The sequence below is a fragment of the Podarcis gaigeae genome, assembly GCF_964106915.1.
Source record: "Podarcis gaigeae genome assembly, chromosome: 6".
NCBI lineage: Eukaryota > Metazoa > Chordata > Lepidosauria > Squamata > Lacertidae > Podarcis > Podarcis gaigeae.
In genome coordinates this window covers 5,661,653-5,686,533 of record NC_139682.1, presented here as the reverse complement: position 1 = coordinate 5,686,533, position 24,881 = coordinate 5,661,653, and the positions used below count along the sequence as shown (strand labels likewise).

The window sequence follows — 24,881 nt, the reverse complement described above, 5'->3', positions numbered from 1 at the left end:
TTACGTCCGTCTTCGCGCGCGATGTACGCTGGGTATTGTAGTGCTGGGCCGGGAGACGACCTCGGAAGCCGCCGCGTGGTGCGGGGGAGAGGAGGACTGCGTTTCCCAGGGTGCCCTGCGCGGGGCGGCCTTTACCACAGCAGGAGGAGGAGGAGGAAGAGGAGGAGGGGTGGTACGAGGAAGGCGAGCAGCAGCCGTTGACGGCGGCTTGACTGAGGTAGCTCAGGTAAGTCGTGCGGCCTTCCAGAGACTCACCTGGGCAGGTGAGCTTGCCCCGCCCCCGCCCCGTCGACCGTTACTCTTCGGCGGCAGCGGGTGGAAAGAGGTGCCGGGGCTCCTCAAAGGGGCCGCGGGGAAGCGCCTTCTGCGCATGCTCGGGTCCATTCAAGAGGGAAACACTTCGCACATGCTCAGAGGCCCCTCCTTGTCGACGTAAGAAGAGCTCTGCAGGATGAGGCCCGTCTCTCGTTCCAGCCTCCTGTTCTCACGGCGGTCGACCCATAGCTGTCAACTTTCAGATTTGAAAATAAGGGATCGGCAGCCTCACCTGTCCTGGGGAGCCTCGAAAATAAGGGATCAGAGCCTCTTTCCTTCTTTGTTTTTTCGTTGCTGTTTAATGGATTTTATTTCTCTGTTTTTTCATATTGTGATGTGTTGTTTTGTTTTTGTTTAAAGTAGTATTTTTACTTTTTCTTTCTGTAACCTTTAAAACTTTAATAAATATTATTTTTTTAAAAAAGAAAATAAGGGATCAGCAGCCTCACCTGTCCTGGGGACAGCCTCCGGGATAGCAGCGGGAAACGGAGCTGGAATAAGGGAATTTCCCGCAAAAAAAAGGGAAGGTTGACAGCTATGGGTCGGCCAGATGCCCATTATGGGGAACCAGCAAGCAGGATCCGAACCCAGGAGCCGCCCTCCTGTGGTTTCCACCAACTGGTACTCAGAAGCATGGAGGCAGAGAGCATCGTGGCTAGCAGCCTTCAACAACCCCTACCTCCATGGATTTATCTAATCCTCTTTAAAAGGCGTCCAGTTTGGTGGCCAGCCCTGCCCCCTGTGGCAGTGGGTTCCACAGTTTAACTTTTTTGTTGTTTAGTCGTGTCTGACTCTTTGTGACCAGAGCACGCCAGACACTCCTGTCTTCCACTGCCTCCCGCAGTTTGGTCAAACTTATGCTGGTAGCTTCGAGAACACTGTCCCACCATCTCGTCCTCTGTCGTCCCCTTCTCCTTGTGCCCTCCATCTTTCCCAACATCAGGGTCTTTTCCAGGGAGTCTTCTCTTCTCATGAGGGGGCCAAAGTATTGGAGTCTCAGCTTCATGATCTGTCCTTCCAGGGAGCACTCAGGGCTGATTTCCTTCAGAATGGATAGGTTTGATCTTCTTGCAGTCCATGGGACTCTCAAGAGTCTCCTCCAGCACCATAATTCAAAAGCATCCATTCTTCGGCAATCAGCCTTCTTTATGGACCAGCTCTCACTTCCATGCATCACTAAGTTTAACTTTAGTGAAGTGCTTTTAAAAATCTGCCCTGAACCTTCCCACACTCTGCTTCCCTGGATGCCTGCGAGTTCAAGTGTCACCAGAGAGGGAGAAAACCCTTTTTTTCTCTGTCCGCTGTGTCCATGCCATGCATAGTTTTATAAACGTCTATCCTGTTGCCTCTGTTGGAATTCTGCCTCGGTCAGAGGGATGTGCCAGTCTTCCAGGCACCGGCAGATATTCCTTGGCGACCTCCCCGCTGCTTCACTCTGCTGATAAGCAGCCGAGGTCTCGGCGATTCTTCTCAGATGTGTGAGAGGAACACACCGTTCTTCCTCTCTCCCCTTTGGTGTCCCCCAGGGAGGGGAAAGAAGCAGACAGAAATCTATTTACATCTTTTATTTCTGTCTCTTACATCAGTACAGAGAAAACATGTCTGCACTCAACAGCAGTAAGAATAAACTCCGCCCATGTACTTCCAGTACGGGTCATATGACACAGACACTGAGCTCACATCCTGTGCTCAATAAGGACAATGGACTGCCCCTTTGTTTCCATGGCAACAGTCACAAACATCCTGTTTGGCTTTCCAGCCACAAGCAGCTGACTGAGCTGCTAGAGCCTTTGCTTGCTGCAGCATTGCTGCTTTAGAATAACAGCCTCTTGCTCACCTTTCTAAGCTGAAAAGTCCGAAACGTTTCTTCGTAGGTTAGTTGCTCCATCCCCTTGATCATTTTGGCAGCCCTTTTCTGGTTCTTTTCCAACCTTACAATAGCCTTTCTGAGCTTAGGGGGCCAAAGCTGTACACAGTACTTCAATTAAGTCTGGACTATAAATTTTTATAACAGCATTATGATATTGGCAGTCTTATTTTCAGTTCTTTTCCTATTCCTAGCATGGAATTTGCCTTTTTCATGACCACTTCACACCAGGTCAACATCTTTATGTATATCACACAAGTACAAGTATGTAAAAAGTGTAATGTAGATTCCTCCATTCCCCACTTTGTTGCTTCACATATTAGTTACAATGCCATGATTTTTATTTAATATATTTGTCACCATTCATCCAAAGATCACAGAGCGTCCGTTATAAAAAGTGGATATGAAAGAGAGAGGTCCTGCCCCAAGGAGCTTACAGTCTTAAAATGTATTGCAGGGATGATAAAGAGGAAAGGTATGGGTAGATGGTCATGCAGAATTCAGTTCATCTTGTGGTGCTAGAAAACAAACACTGGGTCTGAGTTCTGCGTCAAGTTAACTTCTGGTTGAGCTTAGAGGAGCTGACAAGGGATGGGAAGCTTCAATATGCCTTGAACCTAGAGGGAGAAAATCCAGTTAGCATTGTCTATAATAAATCATTTAAATTAACTGACAAATTCTTTACATAATTGAAAATCCAGCCCTTTTTAATGGACCGGGGAAGCTTTCTCTGCTGTGCAGAGTCCTTTGTCCCACCTCACTAAATATTTGTTCCACCTGGGACCTTAACCTGGATGGAGATAGCAAGTGCTCTGGTAACCTCCCGTTTAGGCAACATAGAGCTCCAGTCTCCTTAGGATCACCTGTTTCACTGCATGTTTCCTGCAGTGTGGCTCAGCTGCCGTAGCTGCAATAACAAAATTCTGTTCAGGGATTGTATTATCACGATGACTACAAGTTATCAGTGCTTTAATGCATTGAGGTCACTCTTCCTCAGAGGACGATCAATTGTGTTGTAAATGAGAGAACAGCGGTTGCAAATAATTCAGCAGAAGTTACCAGCCTGCAAAAAGATACCTCCTTGCTTGCTCTGACACTTCACAAGCACACTCACTCACTTATTGCATGACATTTCTTTCTTTTTTCCTGTGGCTACCACAGCATTTCTGTGCACTCTGGGTTCCATCACAGCGTCCCGTTTTGCCAGTAGCGGTTTAGTCATGCTGGCCCCATAACTGGAAAGCTGGCTCCCTCGGCCTGAAAGCGGAGATGAGCGCTGCACCCCATAGTCGAATTTGACTAGTTTTAACAGTCCAGGGGTCCTTTACCTTTTACCTTTACCTTGAAGCTAGTGCTTCAAGGCTGTGATAGAAAGTGGACAACTTGCACTCTATAGAAATGTTTTAAATGCAACTTGTGCGTTCCAAGTTTGTAGTCAGCACCTGTAATTAAAACATGATACTTCAGTGACTGCTCTGTTATGTACTTGTATTCATGAAATGAACTCACACCTAAAATAATGAATGATTTAATGGCTTTCTCTGTGGTGTAGTGGTTAAGAACAGGGGACTCATAATCTGGTGAACCGGGTTCGCTTCCCCGCTCCTCCACCTGCAACTGCTGGGTGACCTTGGGCCAGTCACACTTCTCTGAAGTCTCTCAGCCCCACTCACCTCACAGAGTGTTTGTTGTGGAGGAGGAAGGGAAAGGAGATTTTTAGCCGCTTTGAGACTCCTTAGGGTAGTGATAAAGCAAGATATCAAGTCCAAACTCTTCTTCATCTTCTGTGTATGTAATTAAATACAAATTCTCGCAAAGCAAATCTAGGAATGCATGTACTCTTTTCACTAGATGCTAAACATAGTTACATGTAAGAAAGAGACCGCAGGCTTATCTGCCTTGGTTCGTAAGGCTGATGTTATCTTTTTCAATTAGGCTATATATGTTCATGGGGAAACTGCACCACCTGCAGCTGGTTCTTTTTTCATTGTGTTTTTATTTTCTAGCCGACACTGTGGTTTTGAAGCATCCTCCTACCTACACCACAATAACGTTGGTGTTGTACTGAGATGAGGCTTACTGTAGCTGAGGGTTAAAATGGCCGGGTAGTTGTAAGCGTGACGTTGGTGCTCTCCCTGCAGGTCTGGTTGCCGTCCTTCCAGCAGGCAGGTAGCAGCTGACTTGACTGCAGTCTGCATGATTGGCCCCTGCTCGCATCAGTGAACATGTTTCCCCAAGGTGCAGAAAAGTCGTTCTTGTGTTGTTTGGGCGGCATGCATAGGGCCTCAAGTCATGTCCTCCTGAGATGGGTCAGGAACATAATGTGCCTGTAGGGGGGGGGACACACACATTTCTAGCAATCTAATATTTGATATTTTTGCTTGTAGGGTCAGGATGTATACACTGCTATCCGGGCTTTACAAGTATATGTTCCGAAGGGATGAATACTGCATCTTGATCCTCGGACTGGACAATGCTGGTAAAACGGTGTGTTCCAATGCTTGTTTGGTGGAGGAGGAAAGAAAACCCTCTCCTCTTCCTTGCTACCTTGTCTGGTTTCATGTATCATGTAGTAATTTCCAAGATGCTAGGTAAAAATGAGTTAATCCCGAATTCTAATTTTAGGAGGATAAATCCTTCAGGCAAACAGCACACAATTAGCATCATTAGGTCAGCTGTCCAACCCCCCCCCCCCCCGATCTTCATTGGTTTGAGTTTCTAGTAATTTTCTTGCATAATAATATTTTTGTTGCAAGCAGATATAAAATTAAGGGTCTCAATCATCTTGGGTTTGGGTGGGTAAAAGTTTGCTCAGAATGCCTGTAGCAAAGGAAACCAGAGCAGAAGGCAAGAAAGACCTACTGAACACTGTGGACTGTTTCATATAAGACTACAGTGGAAGGCAGGGGAAAATTGCTTGAACTTGGGGTGAGCCTGTTATGCCTGATTTTGGGTGATTGCCCCCCTCCACCCACTGCAGTCCCATCCAACATGGCCCATGATGTTTTGTAGGTTTCACTAACCCACTGAAGAGGGGTTTTTTTTTGGGGGGGGGTGCAGGGGGAAATAAGGGGAAATGAAATATCCATTGCATGAACTTGCTTTCTGCTCATACAGTGTTGGAGTAAAAAAAAGGTGTCTAAGGACTGCCAAACTCTGGCCTGGTTTGAAGTGGAAATGGCTTCGCGCAAGCTCTGGGAGAGGAAGTTGTGGCTGCCTTGTTCCTTGGTCGTTCTGCTGTGCGCTGAGCTCAGTCGTGGGTTGGCTTAGCATGGCATTTGAATCTGGGCTCGTGGTTTACAGACAAACTGTAAGACAAACCATGGCTTAGCTCAGTGAAGCAGTGGAATGATAGTTAGGGTGGGTTGTGAGACTGCACACCTCTGTCTTACTAATGCTTTATTCTGTCCCCTTGTTCTCGGTTATGGATCCCCGCCCCTCTTTTCCCGGTTTAAATGTTGAACTCCATAATATTCCATAAAACGGAAATTCTTATTTCAGTGGAGATTATGTATGATTGCTAATTTGGTCACAGAATTTTTCGTTGTTGGCTAGCAGCAGCTAGATTTGATTGAAGAGCTATAAATTTTGGAATTCCAGTTTTACAATAAAGTTTTCCTGTGTCCCAGAAAGCACTTAGTTTAACGACCTGTTTTCCTTCTCCCTCCCCTGCTTCCATTTTTTTCCAGACCTTCCTTGAACAGACTAAAACAAGATTTAACAGGAACTACAAAGGAATGAGTTTATCCAAAATCACAACTACTGTGGGCTTGAACAGTAAGTGGATCTAGTTTGGTCAAGTGAAAATAAGGTTTAAGATGATAAGAGTTTACCTTGGCGGGGTGGGGAACTATTTAGAAAAGTTTAAAAAGGGAGTTTGAGCAGCTGCCTGAAATATCCAAGGCCATGATATATGCATTCTGAAGATAACAGTGCTTCTCTTAAGACTGCCAAGGGGAAAAGAATACAGCTGTCCATTCACAGAGTTTTCTCTCTAGCCTATCCGATTTAATTAATGACTCTGCACTTTAACAATTTTTTTTTCATTGTGGGCACTGTCAACTCTCCCTCATTGCTTGCCCCCTATTCCTGCTTCAGGTTTCAAATTATTTTTCATTGGCTTTGGAGCAGTGGTTTTCAAAACCTCTCTTCCTAAGGAAATAAATCAAACTTCTATCTCCCACTGAGGGGCCTTTGCATCTTGTGGAGGATTCTGGGTAGTTTTCTAGTGGTGGCTCCTGACAAACATCACCTCTGGGGGACTTTTGGATTTCTCTTTGTACAGAAAAGAGGCCCATGTTGGGTTATTGTCTGTCTTCTAGTTGGCACTATAGATGTGGGCAAAGTCAGGCTAATGTTCTGGGATCTTGGAGGACAAGAGGAGCTTCAATCTCTCTGGGATAAGGTAGGGATGACGGCTGTGTGTTCAGAAATGCCTTGCCATCTTAATAATGGTCCCTTTGAAATTTGTAGCAAGAGAGCTCCCCAGTTAATTGCGCTTCCCAGTCAGTGTGAGCAGCACACAAGGAGTTGGAGTCAGACTAAGTTCATTGAACTTGATCCTCACCGAAACCCAACAGGACAAGTTAATCATGCCTTGACTTGATTTAATGGGGAATGAAGATCCACAAAGTCCGGATTCAACCCAAAGTGTATTGGGACCATCAGACAAGACTCATGCAAGGATATAGACTATGCAAATGAAATGTCTTCTCTATGCAATCCCTCTAATTTCTTTATAACAGTGTGGGTATCTGGGAGCTGAGGACTCTTTCATCGTAGTATTTATGTGGGCTTCAAAAGTACATCTTTTCCAGTGTTGCCCGGTGGTTAGGGTGTTGGACAAGCACTGGGGAAGCCTGGGTTCATATCTTCACCTAGCCATGGGCTAGTCACGACCTGTCAGCCTAATCTACCTGACAGAGTTACTTGTGAGGATATCCTACACTGAGTTCAGGAAGGGAAAAGGCTGGATATAAACGAAGTAATTGTAGCATGGAATCAGAGCCTAGTTCAGTTAAGAGCTTTGCAAGAACAATAAATAGCTTTTATCGAGGCTATCAAGTATTGAAAATGTACTGTTGCTTTTTTTCTAATAAAAGTAAAGTTTTACTGTCCCCATAGTTTTGTTTTAATGACCCAGGAGAGCTTTATGTTTTTGCTCTGAAAGCAATCAATAATCATGTTGATGTCCATTGGTATATATGTATGTATGTACTTACAGTATTTATATTTTTGTTTAACAAACTGTATAGATAGACTGTTTAATCCTGGGAATTTAACATCTGCTTGTTATGTGCAGCTAGTTTTCTTTCTGTGACCCATTTATACATACATCGTTGCACTCTTTTGCATAGCTGTCAACGTTTCCCTTTTTTAAAGGGAAATTCCCTTATTCAGAATAGGATTCCTCGCAAGAAAAGGGAAAAGTTGACAGCTATGCTTTTGGCATATGTCTCTGGGGCATTAGTGCGCACCTTTGGCTTCTGTTTGTAGCGCAGAGCGTTCTGAAAGGACTGCATGTTTGCTAGTTTGCAGGGAATTAATTGTGCAGGCAACTGTGAGTGGCAAGCAGCTGGGCAGGATGAGGGTTTAGTTTCTTCTGACCCTGCAGTCCCATGAAATAGGTGAGGAGAACCCCTTGGTTTAGCTCCTCTGTTGTGTTTTCAGTATTATGCAGAGTCCCACGGCGTCATCTACATTATCGACTCCACCGATGAAGAAAGGCTTTCAGAATCCAAACGAGCTTTCGGTGAGCATGCGGGGAGTTTTCCTGGAATTTGTCTGTGTAGGGTGGGAGGGGCTTAAAACTGCTTGAAACAGGAAGAATGTATTCCTGTGACTTCGCCAACCGCAAAGCAAAAGTTGAAGCCCCCAATTAAGTCCAGAGATGTCCAAGCAAAGATATGTGTTCTCCCTCTCCTTGCAGCACAACGTCATTTTAAAGGTCAGTGCAGCTAGCTGATTACATGGTTGGCCTTTTCAACATAGCTTTCCAAATAATACGCTATCATTTATTTATTTAAGAAATCTGTATATATTGCCATTCATCAAAAGGTCACTGGCTTTTTACAATACACATAATAAATTACAAATAAACACAGACTGTAATATTTGTACAATACGAAAACCTAAAGCAGTAATATAAATAAAATTCAGAGGGTGGAATTCAGCTAGCAAGCTCCGCCACCCCACACAAGGACTTCTGTGTTGCAACAGGACTTTCTCCCTTGCACATGTTTCCCAGAATTGGCTCTTGGGGTGGGAAAACACCTAGAGCAGCATGTGGGGGAAGGAGAGGGCAGATTGTTCCGTGAGGCAAGCAGAAATACTTGTGCTGATGAACCAGTCTGCTTGGCACTACGTTGAATTCTTCCCAGCAGCAGTCAACCCAACAATAAATTCCACAATTTACCCCCTGTGAAAAAAGACAGTCTAATAACTTCAGTTATTATCTACTCATTTCTGATGCAACTATAAAACGGAATAATTGTTTAACAGCAGTTTTATGAATAACAGCAGGAAGGGGGAGAGAACCTGCAGGAGGATAGCTAAAGAGCCGAAACAGCGTGCAAACTCCCAGAGTTGCTAGTTTTCCTGGAACCCCTCGTTTTAACTTTTTTACTCCAGATGTTCCCCTCGGCTGTGCATAGACTGCAGTTTAGTTGCGGACAATTGGATCAAAAGTGTGATATGAATGTATAGGGGAATATCTAGGTTCCCTTACTGGAGGCCAATAATAGCAAGGCAATGAATCAATAAGCATTTGTTTGCACGTGCAATGTGGGCAACCCCAATGCAGAAGTCACTGCGAAGGGTTCAAATGTAATACTAGTATAGATATAGCAGTGTAAAATAATCAAACCCACTCTTTAAGAACACAGTCTTAAAGCATCGTCTCAGGGACGCTAACCAATTAGCAGCTTGTACCTTTTTATGTGCACATTTACTTCCCTTTGTTGCTACCCTATTTTACACAACCAGCCATTTTCATTGAAGCTTCTAAAGCATGATTTGTTGCATTCTCCTAACTTCTGATGTCTGCAAATGTTTTCTTATCTCTAACATAGCTTGATCGCTCCCTTTCAACCCTTTCAAATATGGCCTTGTTTTCTTTCCACCTAGCAGTTTCTCTTCAATACAGTTTAACTAAACGATTTAACTATTTCAGTCCCTACAAATGTCCTCTTGCCACTGAGTCCTCAGTGCAAAAGTGTTTTCATTCTGACATACACAGGATCTCTGTTAGTGGCCTGTTCCAGAGAGGAACTTGTAGTCATTTTCTTCCTCCCTGGCCTTCTTTTACTCCCCTACTTCGCTGAGCTAAGCCAAGGTTCGGCTTAACTTGCCATCGAAATGTATGTTTGTGGTTAAGCAATCCTCCTTGATTACAAGCTGTGGCCAAGGATATAACCCAGTTCTCTTCTCCCCTTCATCTTCCTCACAGAGAAGATGGTAACTAGTGAAGTCCTGGAAGGTGTTCCATTGTTGGTTCTGGCGAACAAGCAAGACGTGGAGGTGAGATCATCATTTGTTTCAAAATCGTTAGTGGTGTTTTAAAATTTCTAATTAGTATTTCAGGACTACTTTTCTATTGCCTTCTAAAGTAGCTAGCAAAGTTGAGCACAGCTGAAATATAAAAGCAACAATAAGGGGGAAGAGAATGGCATAAGCACTTAGCAGCAACAAACCTATAAAATGGAACAGAAACTAGGTCCCGCTTTCCATAAGGATACATACGTCTTTTCACTGATACATAATCGGTAATCTCAGGCTGTCCCTCTCTGGCTGCTTCTGTGACTTTCTAGTTACCAGACATAATTGCTGTGAGCTACACATTTCAGTAGCCTCCAGGAAATGCGACCTGAAAATTTTCTGTCCTTCCCTGTGCATGTTGTATAAACTGGCTGTTGGATGTTTGTAGTGGTCTTACGTCAGGTGACCTCAAACCAGGAGAGGTGGTCTCAGGTGCAAAAAGCAACAACAATGTATTTTCTTGGAGGGGAGCTATCCTGCTCTGTCTTGCTCTTCCCATTGCCTCCAGAAAGTAGGGCCAAATACAGCTTTTTCTGTCTCCTTCCATGGGAAGGAGTTGGTGTGCTGGGATTGTATGTGTTTGCCTGACAAGTGTGTTTTTGGTGACATAGGTATCAGTTTAAAAGGTAAAGGGACCCCTGACTATTAGGTCCAGTTGCGGCCAACTCTGGGGTTGCGGCGCTCATCTCGCTTTACTGGCCGAGGGAGCCGGCGTACAGCTTCCGGGTCAAGTGGCCAGCATGACTAAGCTGCTTCTGGCGAACCAGAGCAGCACATGGAAATGCCATTTACCTTCCCACCGGAGCGGTATCTATTTATCTACTTGCACCTTGACGTGCTTTCGAACTGCTAGGTTGGCAGGAGCAGGGACCAAGCAACGGGAGCTCACCCCATTGTGGGGATTCGAACCGCCGACCTTCTGATCAGCAATTCCTAGGCTCTGTGGTTTAACCCACAGCGCCACCCGTATCCCCTAGGTACCAGTTTACTGCCCCATAACACAGGAAGCCCAGCCCTCCAGTGGTGAGCATAAAAACAGGTGCATTCAGAGCAAAGTCTCTGGGAGGGAGAAACTGCTGCCCTCCAGTGTTTCTGGATCCGCACTCTAATCCCTGACCCTGAAGCTCAAATCTATCTCAAAGCTGATCTTTCTTCAGTTTTGACTGTAGTGAATGAATATGCAAGAAAAGAAGCGTTGCATGCTACGGGCAACATATGTCATACTCTTTGATGCCCTGGCTGTGGTATCCAGTGTACTAGGAATTCTGATGTAGCCTCTCTTCCCTCCCCATGTCTGTGCTGGTTGGGGCTGATGGGAGTTGTAGTTCACAATATCTGGAAGGCACAAGGTTGGGGGAAGACTGGCACTGTAGCTTTCATTAATCCCAACAGCTGCAGCGCCCACATGCTGTCCTCTAGGGGGAGCCAGTCACTCATTGAAAATGGGATATAGACTGTACAGTACCATTAAGCTCTGCACCTTGAATGTCCTCTCTGACTCTGTGAACATGCGCACACATAATTTGTGCCGGCGGATGCGCACACTAATCCAGCCGAGACTCTCACTTCATTCACTTGATGGTTTGCAGTCCACAAGCACGTATGCCAAATAAACACGTCACCCAATTTAATGTGGCAACTAAAGGTCTTCAGAGTTCCGCTGCAGAAACCTTTATGCATACAGAAGTAAAATGTGCACATCGAAATCTCCGGGATGAAATGCATCTATCATCGAAACAAGGAACAGCAGTCTCCTTATTCACCGTAGCTCAAAGATTCTCAGCAGCTTGGGCAGACAGAGCAAACCTTTTTTGGAATTTCCTCTCAGAAAGGTGGTGGCGATTACTGACATACATACAAAGGAAACGCTACGTTTCTGGCACCATTTTTTCCTGGCATTCCGCTTTCCAAATGCCTTTTGTTTAAAGGTTGTAGCCTGACTCAGTGGCGGTACTAGGTGGGTCCTGCCCAAAGAAGGTGCTTTGAGCAGTCTGGAATGTGGAAGCGAAATTTAAACGAAGAACTGGGTCATGCTTGTGAATTCTTTTGTGCTTGCGTCAGATGTTCCACTCTGGTTTACGTTTTGCACGCTTCTGTAAAGAATTGGCAAAAGTGTTGCAACGAGTGCCTGCGAGGGATGAATTCCGGCATCTGTGGAATGTGCCAGACCAGCGTGTGCCCTCACACCACAAACAGACTTGCACAGAGGACTTTAGAGCGATCTCTGTTTCCCGTGGGGTGCCAGCCAAATTGCTAAGCCTGGTTGGGGACCAAGGGTGGGCTTTAGCACATGGGTCCACGACTAAAGGAAATTCAACCGCATCCCTCCAAGCTTAAAAGTCTGCCGTTGCTGGGGCCTGCTCTATACCCGGAGCAAAAACGAGGTGGTGAAGTGGACAGGGTGCCATTTCTCCCATGTGAAGAGTGCCTCGCCCCCCTGCGATGAGTGCCTAGTCTGAAAAAAAACCTTAACAAAGCAGGGAGGAAGAAGGCTTATTTTGGTTTTCACTAGAGGAACATTTGAAACAAAAAACTATCCATCGCAATCTATTGAACACGATTCTGGGCTGCGCAGGTAGACCCAGGCTTGATTACACCTGAAAACACTTGGGCAAAGTTTCTCTTACTTCGGGGAGGTTCAGTTTGGAAACTCTCCTTTTGTCTCTAGCCGTTCTGTTTGCTGGAACTGTTTCAGTCCCCCGCTGTCCTTTTGGGCGGCGGTGGCTGCTCTCTCATCAGATCATCTAGTGTCCAAACGCAGCAGCAGTGCCTGGCTGCAGCAGGTCTTGTGCCAAAGTTTTATATGTGATTCCAGGATTCCAGTTGGCTGGTCAGATGCTTCATGAGGTTGAGAGCAGTGCTGTGTAGCTTTCCTTGGGTTGCATCCAGCAAAGCCGTCCCATTGGCACAAGGACTTCTCCCTGTGCAATGGGATTGTTTTCTACCTGTGCCACCTCCCCCCAAAAGGATCTGCTCCAGAGAGTTGGGGAACCTCTATGTCAGATGCTGATGTGTTTGAGAGCAAACAGGCAAGATTCCAACCTGTCTTTTCCAGGCTTTATTATCTGTACAAACTATTTTACAGTGCAGAGCGTCACAAGTCCATTTCTGCTCAGTCACTAGCAGAATCTGGGAGTGGCCGGTCCTTATACCTTCCCCAGCAGAACAGTCGTGTGACCCCCATCCTTCTCCTCCCCTCTCTGCGCGCAAACCTACTGCGCAACGTGGGCGCTGGCAAAACGGGACTTGCCTCCCCTCCACTTTGCTCAGGCTCGGTGTTGAGGCTCTCCCTAGCATCTTCTGATCCCTGCGCCCCTTCCCCACTGGAGGCGGGGCTTCCCTCCTCGCCAGAGGAAGAACTGCTTTGCAAGATCTTCGTTTTTTTAAAAAAAAATAATATTTATTGAAGTTTTGAAAGATTACAAAAATAAAGAGAAAAAAGAAAAGACAGAAAAAATAAAAACAATTAAAACAAACAAACAAACAAATCAATCTTTCCATAACTTATCTTTCATTTGCTTGTTTCCTTGACCTCCTCACACCTCCCTTTTTTGTATTCTAGTTCAATTAGCCATTTCAGCAAATCCTTTCCATCTTTGTTTTTATCCTAATAATTTATCTTAATATAATGTAACTTTACATTCTCACCAATTAACAATCTATTTTTACTTAATACTTTATAACACTTCTGCTAAAACCACATAACTTCATTCCAACATCCTTCTAACATTCCTTAATTTTGCAATGTTTCTGTAAATAAACTTTAAATTTCTTCCAATCTTCTTCCACCGACTCTTCTCCCTGGTCTCGGATTCTGCCAGTCATTTCCGCCAGTTCCATGTAGTCCATCACCTTCATCTGCCATTCTTCCCGGGTGGGTAGATCTTGTGTCTTCCAATACTTTGCGATGAGTATTCTTGCTGCTGTTGTAGCATGCAACAGATCTGCTTTGCAAGATCTTCGGAGGCTCCCTGTAACACAACTGCCCTTCCACCTCTCGCCTCTGAGCTGATGGCAGTTCCCTGACACTGCAGAACAGACTGAGGGCAGCTTATAGAGGAGGAGTCCTTGAACTAATGTGACAACTTGGTTGGATGCAGTCCCTTTAAAAAATAACAATGGTGCCCATTGCTAGCAAAGGCAAGAATTCCAGCTGCTTGCTCTCCATGCCCAGGAGGCCTTTTCTTGCTGCTTCTGCTACAGGGATCTCCGCACAGGAACACATTTGCCAGGGACAAAGGTTAGCAGCCCATGACTCCCACCTTGTTCACTATAGGAACTAAGGTGGGCTTTCTCCACGTCCTGATGTTTTGGACCACAACTCCCACCAGCTCCAGTGAATTATCCAAAAAACCAAGAGCGTGCGAAGCTGAGGAAGACAGGGTGAAATAGTGGGGGTTGTTTTACATATTGAGGTTGATGTTAACTGAAGACTTGACCTGCTGCATCTTTAACAAAGCAACTTTTCTTAAACAAAAAACAAAAAAATGCCAGTTGTATTTTTTAAAGAGGCGTCTTCCTTTATTTCTGATTTGTTTTCGTGTTTTGGAAAGAAATTAAGAAAAATCTACCATAGCCCTGACAGTGTTTTTCCAGGATGGGAGCCAAAAACAACAAAAGAATGAGGAATAAACAAACGAAATCATAAACTGTGTTTGTCCAGGAGAAATTCTCAGTGAGCAATAAGTTGGTTTTATTAGGATCAAACCAAATACTGCTGAGTAATAGTGAGCAACTTCCTCTGAATTCTTCTTCCTATTGGTGTTTTGCAGGGGATGGGGGGGAGAGAAGAAAAAAATAAAAAGATCGGCCCTGTTCTTGGATGATGTGGCACTTAATTTCCAACCGCTAGGAAGTGCCTTGATTGGCTCATTTTACAAACACAGCATCATCCAAAATTTATCTCTGGCTTTGCTTATACAAAAGCTGCAATGTTTACTTTTTACTTCTATTGCTGGCCTCAAAAGGAGAACCCATGTCCTTCACTTAAGGTTGGAGACAGATCTGGCTAACAACTGAGGTTTATATTATTATTTTAATGGGGGGGGGGGTCCCAGCAAACATATTAATAAAATTAATCCAACACATCCAGATCAGAGTCAGATTAAAGCGTAGCCATGCATTTCTCTGTCTTTCACAAACTTAACTTTTGAAAGCAAACTGATCTTCAGAAGACCTGGGCAGGAAGCTTCAGCAATAGCTTATTCTAGCACCAACATGGGGTTCTGTATTCAGCATTATCCATATATCACTAGGCCATAAGGACCTCCCTGGCAGATCTCAACTTGTGAGCAGGACAGCATCCTCCCTTCAGATAATTTGGTCCCAAGTCGTTTAGGGCCATATAGAGAAAACGTTGAACTGGGCTCAGTAATGAGTTGGCAAACAGTGCAGATCTTTGAAGGGTGGTCTTCAAAAGTTGGTGTCAGCCATTCATTCATTTATCTCAGGATCCTTGGTTTAGCCAGGTATCAACAGCATTTGGTGACTATTTCGATTAGACTGCATGTTCTTTCCATCTTGAGACCTAGTATTAATGCAAGCTATTAATGTTAATTAATTAATGCAAGTATTAATGACTTCAACATCCAGCATATAACACAGTTGCCTAATGTTATTCATCACAATTTCCCCATTTCACAATAATGATTAATTGGCTCAGGCATCAAACCTGCTGAATGCGTCAAATTAAAAATACTTGACCGGTATTTGACTTTTCAGTTGAGCAGATTGTTTTTTACTGGTCAGATGCCCAATTTCTCATTCCCTCGTGACTCCCAGGCCACTCCATCCCTATCCATTTATAGCTGACAACCTTCGACTTGCCATTACTTGGGAGTTTGCTGAGGCTCCACCTCTCTTGTCTTGCAAAGGAGGTGTGTGTGGGGTGTGTGTGTGCCAGGGCCACTGAAAGCCATAGCTTACTGGTGCAGCATCTGTGTTGCATCATCATCATCATCATCATCATCACCATCCTGCCTTTTCCCCAACAAGATTCAAGGCAACTTACAGCTAAGATAGACATAGCTAAAAACTTACGAAAAGGCAATAATTAAAAAACAATTAAACATAAGTCCAATTACTTACCTGGCAGGGGAGATACCATGATCACAAACATAAGTCCAATTAAAATATAGACATTTTTTATTATTATTACATAGAAAAAAATCACATACAAAATGTCCCCGGTTCAAATCCATGGCATAACCTGGCAGGGATGAGAGGAAAAATCCTTTTTCAGTGTAGCTATGATGGGGCTAGATGAGCCCATAGTCTGCCTCTGCAAAAGGCAGCTCCTTCTGTTCCTAGGGCCCCAGACCCCCTGCTCCGTCGCAGTGTCTTTTGATGTCAGGAGCTGGAGTGAGGCGTGGGTCAGCAATAAAACAATAAAAGCGCCCGATGTCAGTGAAGTTAAATCTTTATTCCAGGAAACAAAAGAGCGCAGGCCTGGTGAGCACAGCAACCCTTCCCAGTAGGTCTTCCCCGAATGAGGCAGTTGTGAGGACTGAAGGTCTGTGTCTTCCCACTGCTCCCTAAGACTCCTCCCCATCCCAGGTCCTTCCCTAGCAATCTCCGCTCCTTCATCTAGTCCCTCATTGCTCTGCCCTCTTCATTCCTCTACTTGTTCTGGGAGACCGGGGGGGGGGGGAGGAGCTGGTCGCAGCAGGAGGGGGAGATTCCCTGGATTCTTCAGCATCCTATCTCATCTCTATCTCCTGGCCTTCCTCCTCTCCTGCCTTTGGGTCTAGACCAGGGGTCAGCAAACTTTTTCAGCAGGGGGCCAGTCCACTGTCCCTCAGACCTTGTGGGGGTCCGGACCATATTTTGGAGAGAAAAACAATGAATGAATTCCTCTGCCCCACAAATAACCCAGAGATTCATTTTGAATAAAAGCACACATTCTGCTCATGTAAAAACACCAAGCAGACCCCACAAATAACCCAGAAATGCATTTTGAATAAAAGGACACATTCTACTCATGTAAAAACACGCTGATTCCCAGACCGTCTGCAGGCTGGATTTAAAAGGCGAATGGGCCGGATCCGCCCCCCCGGGCCTTAGTTTGCCTACCCATGGTCTAGAGCAGTGGTTCTCAACCTGTGGGTCCCCAGATGTTGTTGAATTACAACTCCCATCACCCTTAGCTAGCAAGACCAGAGCTCAGGGATGATGGGAGTTGTAGTCCAACAACATCTGGGAACCCACAGGTTGAGAATTGCTGGTCTAGAAGCTACCCTCTGGCACAGCTGCCTCCTGTTCCCTAAACCCTATTACCTTTTCAGCTTCCGACACTTCCTCCTCCCAGTCTGCTCCCTCTTCTCCCTTTGACCGCTTGATGTCGTCCCACCACCACCAACCCCCTGGCTCTGACCCTTCTTCCCTTGGGGGTTCCCCAGCTGCTGCCTCCCACCACTCCCCTTCATCCAGCCAGTCCATAACAATGGACCAGCCTGTAACAGTTGCTTTGGGGAGTGCCAGGAACCAGAGACCAAATTGCAAACATGCGCTGGATTATGGAGAAAGCTAGAGAGTTCCAGAAAGACATCTACTTCTGCTTCATTGACTATGCAAAAGCCTTTGACTGTGTCGACCACGGCAAACTATGGCAAGTTCTTAAAGAAATGGGAGTGCCAGATCACCTCATCTGTCTCCTGAGAAATCTCTATGTGGGACAAGAAGCTACAGTTAGAACTGGATATGGAACAACTGATTGGTTCAAAATTGGGAAAGGAGTACGACAAGGCTGTATTTTGTCTCCCTGCTTATTTAATTTATATGCAGAATAGATCATGCAAAAGGCTGGGCTGGATGAATCCCAAGATGGAATTAAGATTGCCGGAAGAAATATCAACAACCTCAGATATGCAGATGACACAACCTTGATGGCAGAAAGTGAGGAGGAATTAAAGAACCTTTTAATGAGGGTGAAAGAGGAGAGCACAAAATATGGTCTGAAGCTCAACATCCAAAAAACGAAGATCATGGCCACTGGTCCCATCACCTCCTGGTAAATAGAAGGGGAAGAAATGGAGGCAGTGAGAGATTTTACTTTCTTGGGCTCCATGATCACTGCAGATGGTGACAGCAGCCACGAAATTAAAAGACGCCTGCTTCTTGGGAGAAGGGCAATGACAGGCCTAGACAGCATCTTGAGAAGTAGAGACGTCACCTTGCCAACAAAGGTCCGTATAGTTAAAGCCGTGGTTTTCCCAGTAATGATGTATGGAAGTGAGAGCTGGACCATAAAGAATTGATGCTTTTGAATTCTGGTGCTGGAGGAGACTCTAGAGAGTCCCGCGGACTGCAAGAAGATCAAACGCATCCATTCTTAAGGAAATCAGCCCAGAGTGGTCACTGGAAGGACAGATCGTGAAGCTGAGGCTCCAGTACTTTGGCCACCTCATGAGAAGAGAAGACTCCCAGGAGAAGACCCTGATGCTGGGAAAGATGGAGGGCACAAGGAGAAGGGAGCGACAGAGGACGAGATGGTTGGATAGTGTTCTTGAAGCTACCAGCATGAGTTTGACCAAACTGCGGGAGGTAGTGGAGGACAGAGGTGCCTGGCGTGCTCTGGTCCATGGGGTCACGAAGAGTCGGACACGACTAAACGACTAAACAACTAAACAACAACAACAACAACAACAGGACCTCCTCTGAAGACAATTCCTCCAGGCAGTTAAGGATGCTGCAAATGATGTGCTAATCTCCTTTGGAAGGTTCCGCCTGCTATCTTGGTTCAAAATGGTGTCTCATCGGAGCAAAACAGAGACCCAGACCCGCTCCTCGATCTCAGGGTCCGTATCGTGCAAAGTTTGCTGACAATATATGAAGAGTTGTCTGAATGTATAGAGAACAGATGGACAAACAATTTTCCGAGCTTAAGAGATTTAGTGCTGTTGAGTCCAGAAACCCTCAGGCACACAGCTGTGTTAATGGATCTGCCTGGGAAAGGTTTCCTAAGGATTGTGCAATATCTAATATGCAGCATGCTGGTTCTTTTACAGGGACACCTTTGTGCTCTTGTGTACTTATTGTTATAACGTCATGCTGCTCCATTAGCTAAGTGGGGCCGGTTCCCAGCCCTTTGTCCTTAGATGACCTGGACGCTTTTACGGGAAGGAATGTTTTAGACTTGAGCTCCAAGCATTCTGTGTCAACCCCCCCAGCACACAAACACTACAAATATGATATCTGCAAGACCTCACACAGACTTAAGAGACGGACGCAGGAGCCTATCCGGTCTCCTTTGGCATTCAGAGTTCTGGTTCTGACTTTTTAAAAAAAGCCAAGCCGTTTAGTATCCATATGCCTATACTTTGCCGGCATGAACCTGTTCATGTGGAGGTCCCGCCCTGTATTCTGCAGTTACTGGATGCACTGCTGGTTGAGTACTATGCCAGGGAGGTGCCTCAGGAGATCTGTCTGACTCCACCATCTTCGCCCCTTTTATTGGAAAACAACATTGTTCCATAAAATCTGGCAGTGGCCGTGGCCTTGGAAGGCTTTAAAAAGGAATTGGATAGATTCTTGGAGAAAGAGAAGTACACCAGTGGCTCCTACTCGTGATGGCAGTGTTATGTAGTGGCTAGAGTGTGGGACTAGGACCTGGGAGACTAGGATTCAAATCCCCATTCAACCATGAAGCTCACTGAGTGGTCAGCCAATGTATTTCAGCCTGAGCTACCTCACAGGGTTGTGGTGAGGATAAAATGGAGGGGGAGAGAAGTATGCAGGTGGGGCAAAAATGCAGTTAATTAACTAATTAGGTGGATTCAGAAGCAGCATGAGTAAAGCTCATAGCCCATAGCAGTTTATGCCACAATAAATGGATTGGCTCCTAGCTGATTTTGGTGCATTACATTGTTTTGTTAATTATAGCATTTAGTTCAACGTTTACTACTAGCTCTGGGCACATGACATTTGCCTTTCCCCTTTGCAATGAGGGCTGTTTGTGCTGCACTGAAGAAGGGGTCTCGTTTGCCCTTGGAGCCAGACCTAAACCCCAGCTCTGGGCCCTCTCCACCCAAGCTGCCTCACCGAGTTGCAGTGAGATGGCTTAGGCTAGACCGAGAGTGTATATAAAGGAATGGCAAAAGTGCTTTGCATTTTCCATGAGCAATCAAAATCTCAGGGAAGTATCTCACCAAAACCCGTCTGCTGGGTTTTTGTCTTGGTTCCTAAGCCTCTTCCAAACACTGCTTTCTTCCATGAACGCATTACGCCTGCTATCTTCGTTATGTTTATTACGTCGTCCTAATTGAATACCCAGGGGACTTAGCCATCTCTGTCCTAAGGCAGTTTGCTGGAGATCCTTCGGTACAAATCCCTCTCAGTAATTATTGCTTCATGGACCTCTTCCTGCTGTTTTGGAACTCTGGAATTTTCCTCAATGATGACATTGAACTTAAACACAAATAACTTAACTTAAATGGCCAAGCAGTAACGCAACTTTGCGCAGATGTGGACGATTCCTCCTCTTTATAATCCCAGCAATCTGACAACAGCTGAGGAAGTTTCTTTTAAAACATCTTACTCGTATTTCCTTATCTATTTCTCAACCCTGGTACTATATGTTTGATTTACCACTTAATCGTAAATCCCTGTTTGTCTCCCAGCAGCTGCGGTTTAAGTGTGGGATGGAACAATTCAGAAGCATTTTTTTAAAGTAAACAAAAGAAAACATGATGCTTTTAATTACTATTTTTTATCCCTTACCTGTTTTGAGTCTTATGTGTTCCATTTATCCGCATGTTTTATCTTGTGCTGGTCTATGACCAAAATAAAGTTTGACACTGATACCTGTAGTATCTCTGGCAACTTAACTACAGCCATCAAGAGCCTTCCCAAATAAAACACTATGAGAATTGCGGTAAGGATGGCAGAAGTAACGTCTGCGCAGCATTTTGAAAACTTAGCTTGGCATTTGCACGTATAGCTTAAAATCATCAGTTTCATTTGGATACTTGTTTGAACATATGGACTGTGTCTGTTAAACTATACATTGAACTCGGGGTCAGTGGAACATTTTTATTGTTAAAGTCAGCTGACATTGTTTCATTTCCCCCCGTCTTATTTGCCTAAATAAAAGGTGCATTAAAAATAAAAAGTTGGCGCACACATTTGCAATGTGCACTGACAGGGTTCTAGGCTATTAGGAAACATGAAAAAGCAGAGTTCCTGGTTGCATGGCGCTCTGACGCCACATGTGCATTTGTTTACAGATGTCCTTGTTTCTGCAGAGAATAGCCTTAATGACGAAAAGGGGCTTAGCATTACATTGCTTCCTAAATATGAGCAGACTCACGCTTTGGCTAGGCTTCTGAGTAAAGTAGAGTTGCACAATTCTCTCTGCGGCTTGTGTCTGGCAGTGAGTCTGGCCGAGATGATTTTCAGGTCCTTAGAGTTTGGCTCAGCGCATAAGCTGATCCATTATATCTTGCCCTGGCTTCCAAGTCCAGGGAGACGGGCTGTAGGTGAGCGAAGGAGGTGCTTTGTAAAAGGACAAGCCTCTGACAGTTACTCCCTCGTTTACTCCTGCAGAGCTGCCTGTCCATCCCTGACATCAAAACGGCTTTTAGCGACTGCATCAACAAAATCGGGAAGAGAGACTGCCTGACCCAAGCCTGCTCTGCTCTGACAGGGTAAGTGGACAAGGGCAGCCCATCAGTGCTCTGGTGAAAAAGCAGCAACAAAAAAGGGTGCATGTGGATGCCGTCATAGGCTGGATAAGTATGAAGGCAGAATCCTTCCACTCTATCATGGTATAGAGAGGAAATACCTGCCCCGGCCTGTAGTTGCACCGTGTACCCTTGAGGTTGAGGGGGAGGCCTGTTGCCAGATTGCCTTCTGACCGCACCAAAAGAGGTGGCTTACATGGGAGACTGCCTCCTGGAGGCTGATGAGGCATAGCGGCTGACGCTGCATCTGATCTCAGCCGCTAAATTCGCTAGCTGGCCCTTAAGATCGCCGAGCGACCTGTGTGAGCTGGCAAGGAGTGGCAGTGCTGAGCCACAACAACAGTCGGGAGGCAAGCCCTGGCAAAGAACAAAGGAGTGATTAAACCAGGCTTATGAACACGCTGACGAAAGTGGGAAGCCCACAGAAATACCAACTAGCCTGCATTTGTGTGCACGCTGCAGAGAAGGGGAAGCCAGCACTGACGCACCACCGGGGTGCCTTTGGCAAAGGGACAAAGGGCTCTGTCAGATGCTGTTGGTGGTTGCTCGTGAGTAAGCAGGCAGGACTCCGACAGGCGCTGTGGGTAAAACCTCAGTGCCTAGGACTTGCCGATCGCATGGTTGGCGGTTCGAATCCCCGCGGCGGGGTGCGCTCCCGTCGTTCGGTCCCAGCACCTGCCAACCTAGCAGTTCGAAAGCACCTCTGGGTGCAAGTAGATAAATAGGTACCGCTCACCAGCAGGAAGGTAAACGGCGTTCCGTGTGCTGCGCTGGCTCGCCAGATGCAGCTTGTCACGCTGGCCACGTGACCCGGAAGTGTCTGCGGACAGCGCTGGCTCCCGGCCTATAGAGTGAGATGAGCGCACAACCCCAGAGTCTGGCAAGACTGGCCTGAACCGGCAGGGGTACCTTTACCTTTATTTACAGTGCAGAACCACAAAGTTCATGTCCATCTTAGTCACTAGCAGAATCCGGGAGTGGCCCCTTCCGGTTCCCCCCTCCCCCAGCATAAGAACTTAGACACCCCAAGTCTCTGCCTCCCCTCCTTCTGTTTCACCCCTCCGCGCTGGCTGGGAGACGGAAATGGCTTGTGTGCCTCCTGGCCAGCCGGGCTAGGAGAGGCGCTTGGACTCTCAGCAGCATCTTTGAGCCCTCTCCTTCCTTGGCTGGCCCCTTCCCTCCACTGGAGGTGTGGCTTTCTTCACCGCTGGACGATGAGCTGCTCCTCAGAAGCGTCTGAGGCTCTCTGTATCCCGCTGCCTCCCTTCCCTGTTCCGATGGCTGTCCCCTGACAGGTCCCATCTCCTTCGCCGCCAGCCTGCTGTGTTTCTATCCTACTTGCGGAATATGAAACCTCCCTTCCTCCAGGGCTCACAATGGAAACCTAGAGGGCTGGCAGCGAAGGAAGAGAGAAACCTGGGCTTCCCTCACCTATTTCTGCCCTCACCTGCACTGACTTCCTGACCACCTGTGGCTACCCAGCAAGGTGACCTCGAATAAAAAGGACCCAGCCTGTGATATGCAACCTTTTAAGTTGCATGACCTGGAGCATCCAGAGCCCCTGTGTCATGTTATCCTATTATTATTATTATTATTATTATTATTATTATTATTATTATTATTATTATTAGAATTTATATAGTGTGTTTGTTTGCTCTCAAAATGCACCCTTCTGCAGCATAGATGTAGACAGCAGGAGATGGGAAAGGGAAGGGGCTATGGGGAGACCCTAGACCCATGATTCCCAAATTGGGAGGTACCTGGGGGCGTGTTCCTCTAGGGGAGTGCTGGAAGTGTAAATGACAATCAGACTTTGAAAAGCTGGTATCAAGTTTACCGGTTTTGTTAAATGAATAAAACTAAATAATTTTTATTGGATTTTGAATAAATGTGCAATGAGTTGTTACTGTATTGAATTTTAAGTGTTGTCATCTTCCTTATGGGTCATGCAAACCGCTGTTCTGAATAATGCTTTTTAATAGGGTGGGGTGGGGGATGAGTTTATGGGACCAAGGGGGTGGTAGTGTCAAAAGGTTTGGCCTCACTGCCCTAGAGAGTGATGGGAAGGATTTCTGAAGGCAGAAGGAACACTGCAAAGATGGGGGTGATAAGTGGTGACCTTTTCTTTTTTTGTGTGTCCTCAGGAAAGGGGTGAACGAAGGGATCGAATGGATGGTGAAGTGCGTGGTGAGGAATATCCATCGCCCCCCCAGGCAGAAGGACATCACGTAAAGGACCACTGAGGAACTGAGCACTGGACACCTTTGTCCCGCACAGACTCACGGCTCTTTCTCTATCTTTCTCCCTCCCCCCCCCTCTCCCAACCCCCCCCCCCAAGAGATCTGGCCTGGGCTCAAGGCATGAATGTCCTCTTTTGGTGTCTCACAAGAGAACTCCTTGACAGGAGAAGTCACACCGAAGTCTTTACCCTGTGCTCTCTCCTGAGCTCTTAAGGGGTGTGACCATCATCAGCTGTGCTTGTGCACCTGCGCACTGTAAGAGTGCAGGCCTTGAGCTCCTTCTGTGTCGCTTTTAACCTGTGGAATTGACTGAAGGTCCTTTCAATGGCTAATCGGATGGAAATCGGTGTTTGGATTCGATTGGGAGGCGGAGGGCAGGGACTAACATCCCTATTTGCTGTTGAAAGTTGCCTTCCCAAATCCAGAATTGCATTGACGGGAGACCCAAGGGTGTTTGTAAGGCAAAGAGGGGTTTGGTGTGGGAGATGACGGTTCCTTTGTAACAAAGAGAACATGTCACAAATCCTACGGTGGGACTGAGGCATCACTGGGGCTAACGGGGAGTTGTGGTCCACAATATCTGAAGGGCACCAGCTTGGCTGAAACTGCTGTATAGGGTCAAAATTGATTTTTTGGGGGGTCTTATATTTCCAGTTTGTTTTGCTGATTGATCTGCAGCATTGCAGAGACCAAAAGCCAAAACCTGCCCTGTGATGTTGTGCTCCCACAGTGGTCTTTGCTAGAGGGAAAGCTGCCTTCGGAAGACATTTTCTCTCTTGTCTCAGTCAAATGAAGAAAATTGTGGTTCTTCTGTATCTGGCTGGCACTGAGATGCTCTGTGTATTTCCCCGGGGGTCCAGGGAGACCACACAGGGATTGTTGTTTCAATAAAAGTTTCATATTCCTCTGTACAACTTTGCAGAATTCATGGCTTCCTCTCTCTGGCAGAGCTGCTCAAATATCCCTCCTTATGAATGAAAGTTGCTCGCCCAACCCTTGGCAGCTTCTGACTCCTGCTTTACCTAGATTATTCATTCATTTGTGATGCAAATGGCCTCTGAAACGCCCTCTCTCTAGGGTGGCTTTTGCCAAGCTGGCTCGGCCTGATGGAAGCTTTAGTGCAGGGGTCGGCAACCGAAGGCCCATTGACCACAAGCGGGCTACGGGGGTCGTTTAACCGGCCCACGAGCTGTCCCTGAACCGAGACACCTGCTTGGCGAGTCCCTGCACGCTGTGCTAAACCAG

The 24,881-nt window shown here is 46.1% G+C and overlaps 2 protein-coding genes across 3 annotated transcripts in view; both read left to right on the top strand.

The window, feature by feature from the left end:
- The first annotated feature begins 13 nt into the window (after positions 1-13).
- On the top strand, positions 14-24,550 carry ARFRP1 (ARF related protein 1). 2 transcript variants are annotated; one of them, XM_083744761.1, is made up of 8 exons: positions 14-226; positions 4,570-4,669; positions 5,872-5,959; positions 6,505-6,587; positions 7,853-7,934; positions 9,630-9,700; positions 21,260-21,360; positions 23,541-24,550. In XM_083744761.1, exons 2-8 carry the CDS (start codon positions 4,577-4,579, stop codon positions 23,626-23,628), a joined length of 606 nt encoding a protein of 201 aa, XP_083600887.1. In that variant the 5' UTR covers positions 14-226; positions 4,570-4,576; the 3' UTR covers positions 23,629-24,550. The 2 variants fall into 2 exon arrangements, with proteins under 2 accessions (XP_083600887.1, XP_083600886.1); XM_083744760.1 differs by lacking the exon at positions 14-226 and adding an exon at positions 469-489.
- The window catches only part of GMEB2 (glucocorticoid modulatory element binding protein 2), a 263,449-nt gene continuing 239,796 nt past the window's right edge, over positions 1,229-24,881 (top strand). Inside the window, exon 1 of the mRNA XM_083744433.1 lies at positions 1,229-1,495. The gene's annotated coding sequence lies outside the window, so the exon portion shown is untranslated. The remainder of the gene's footprint in view (positions 1,496-24,881) is intronic.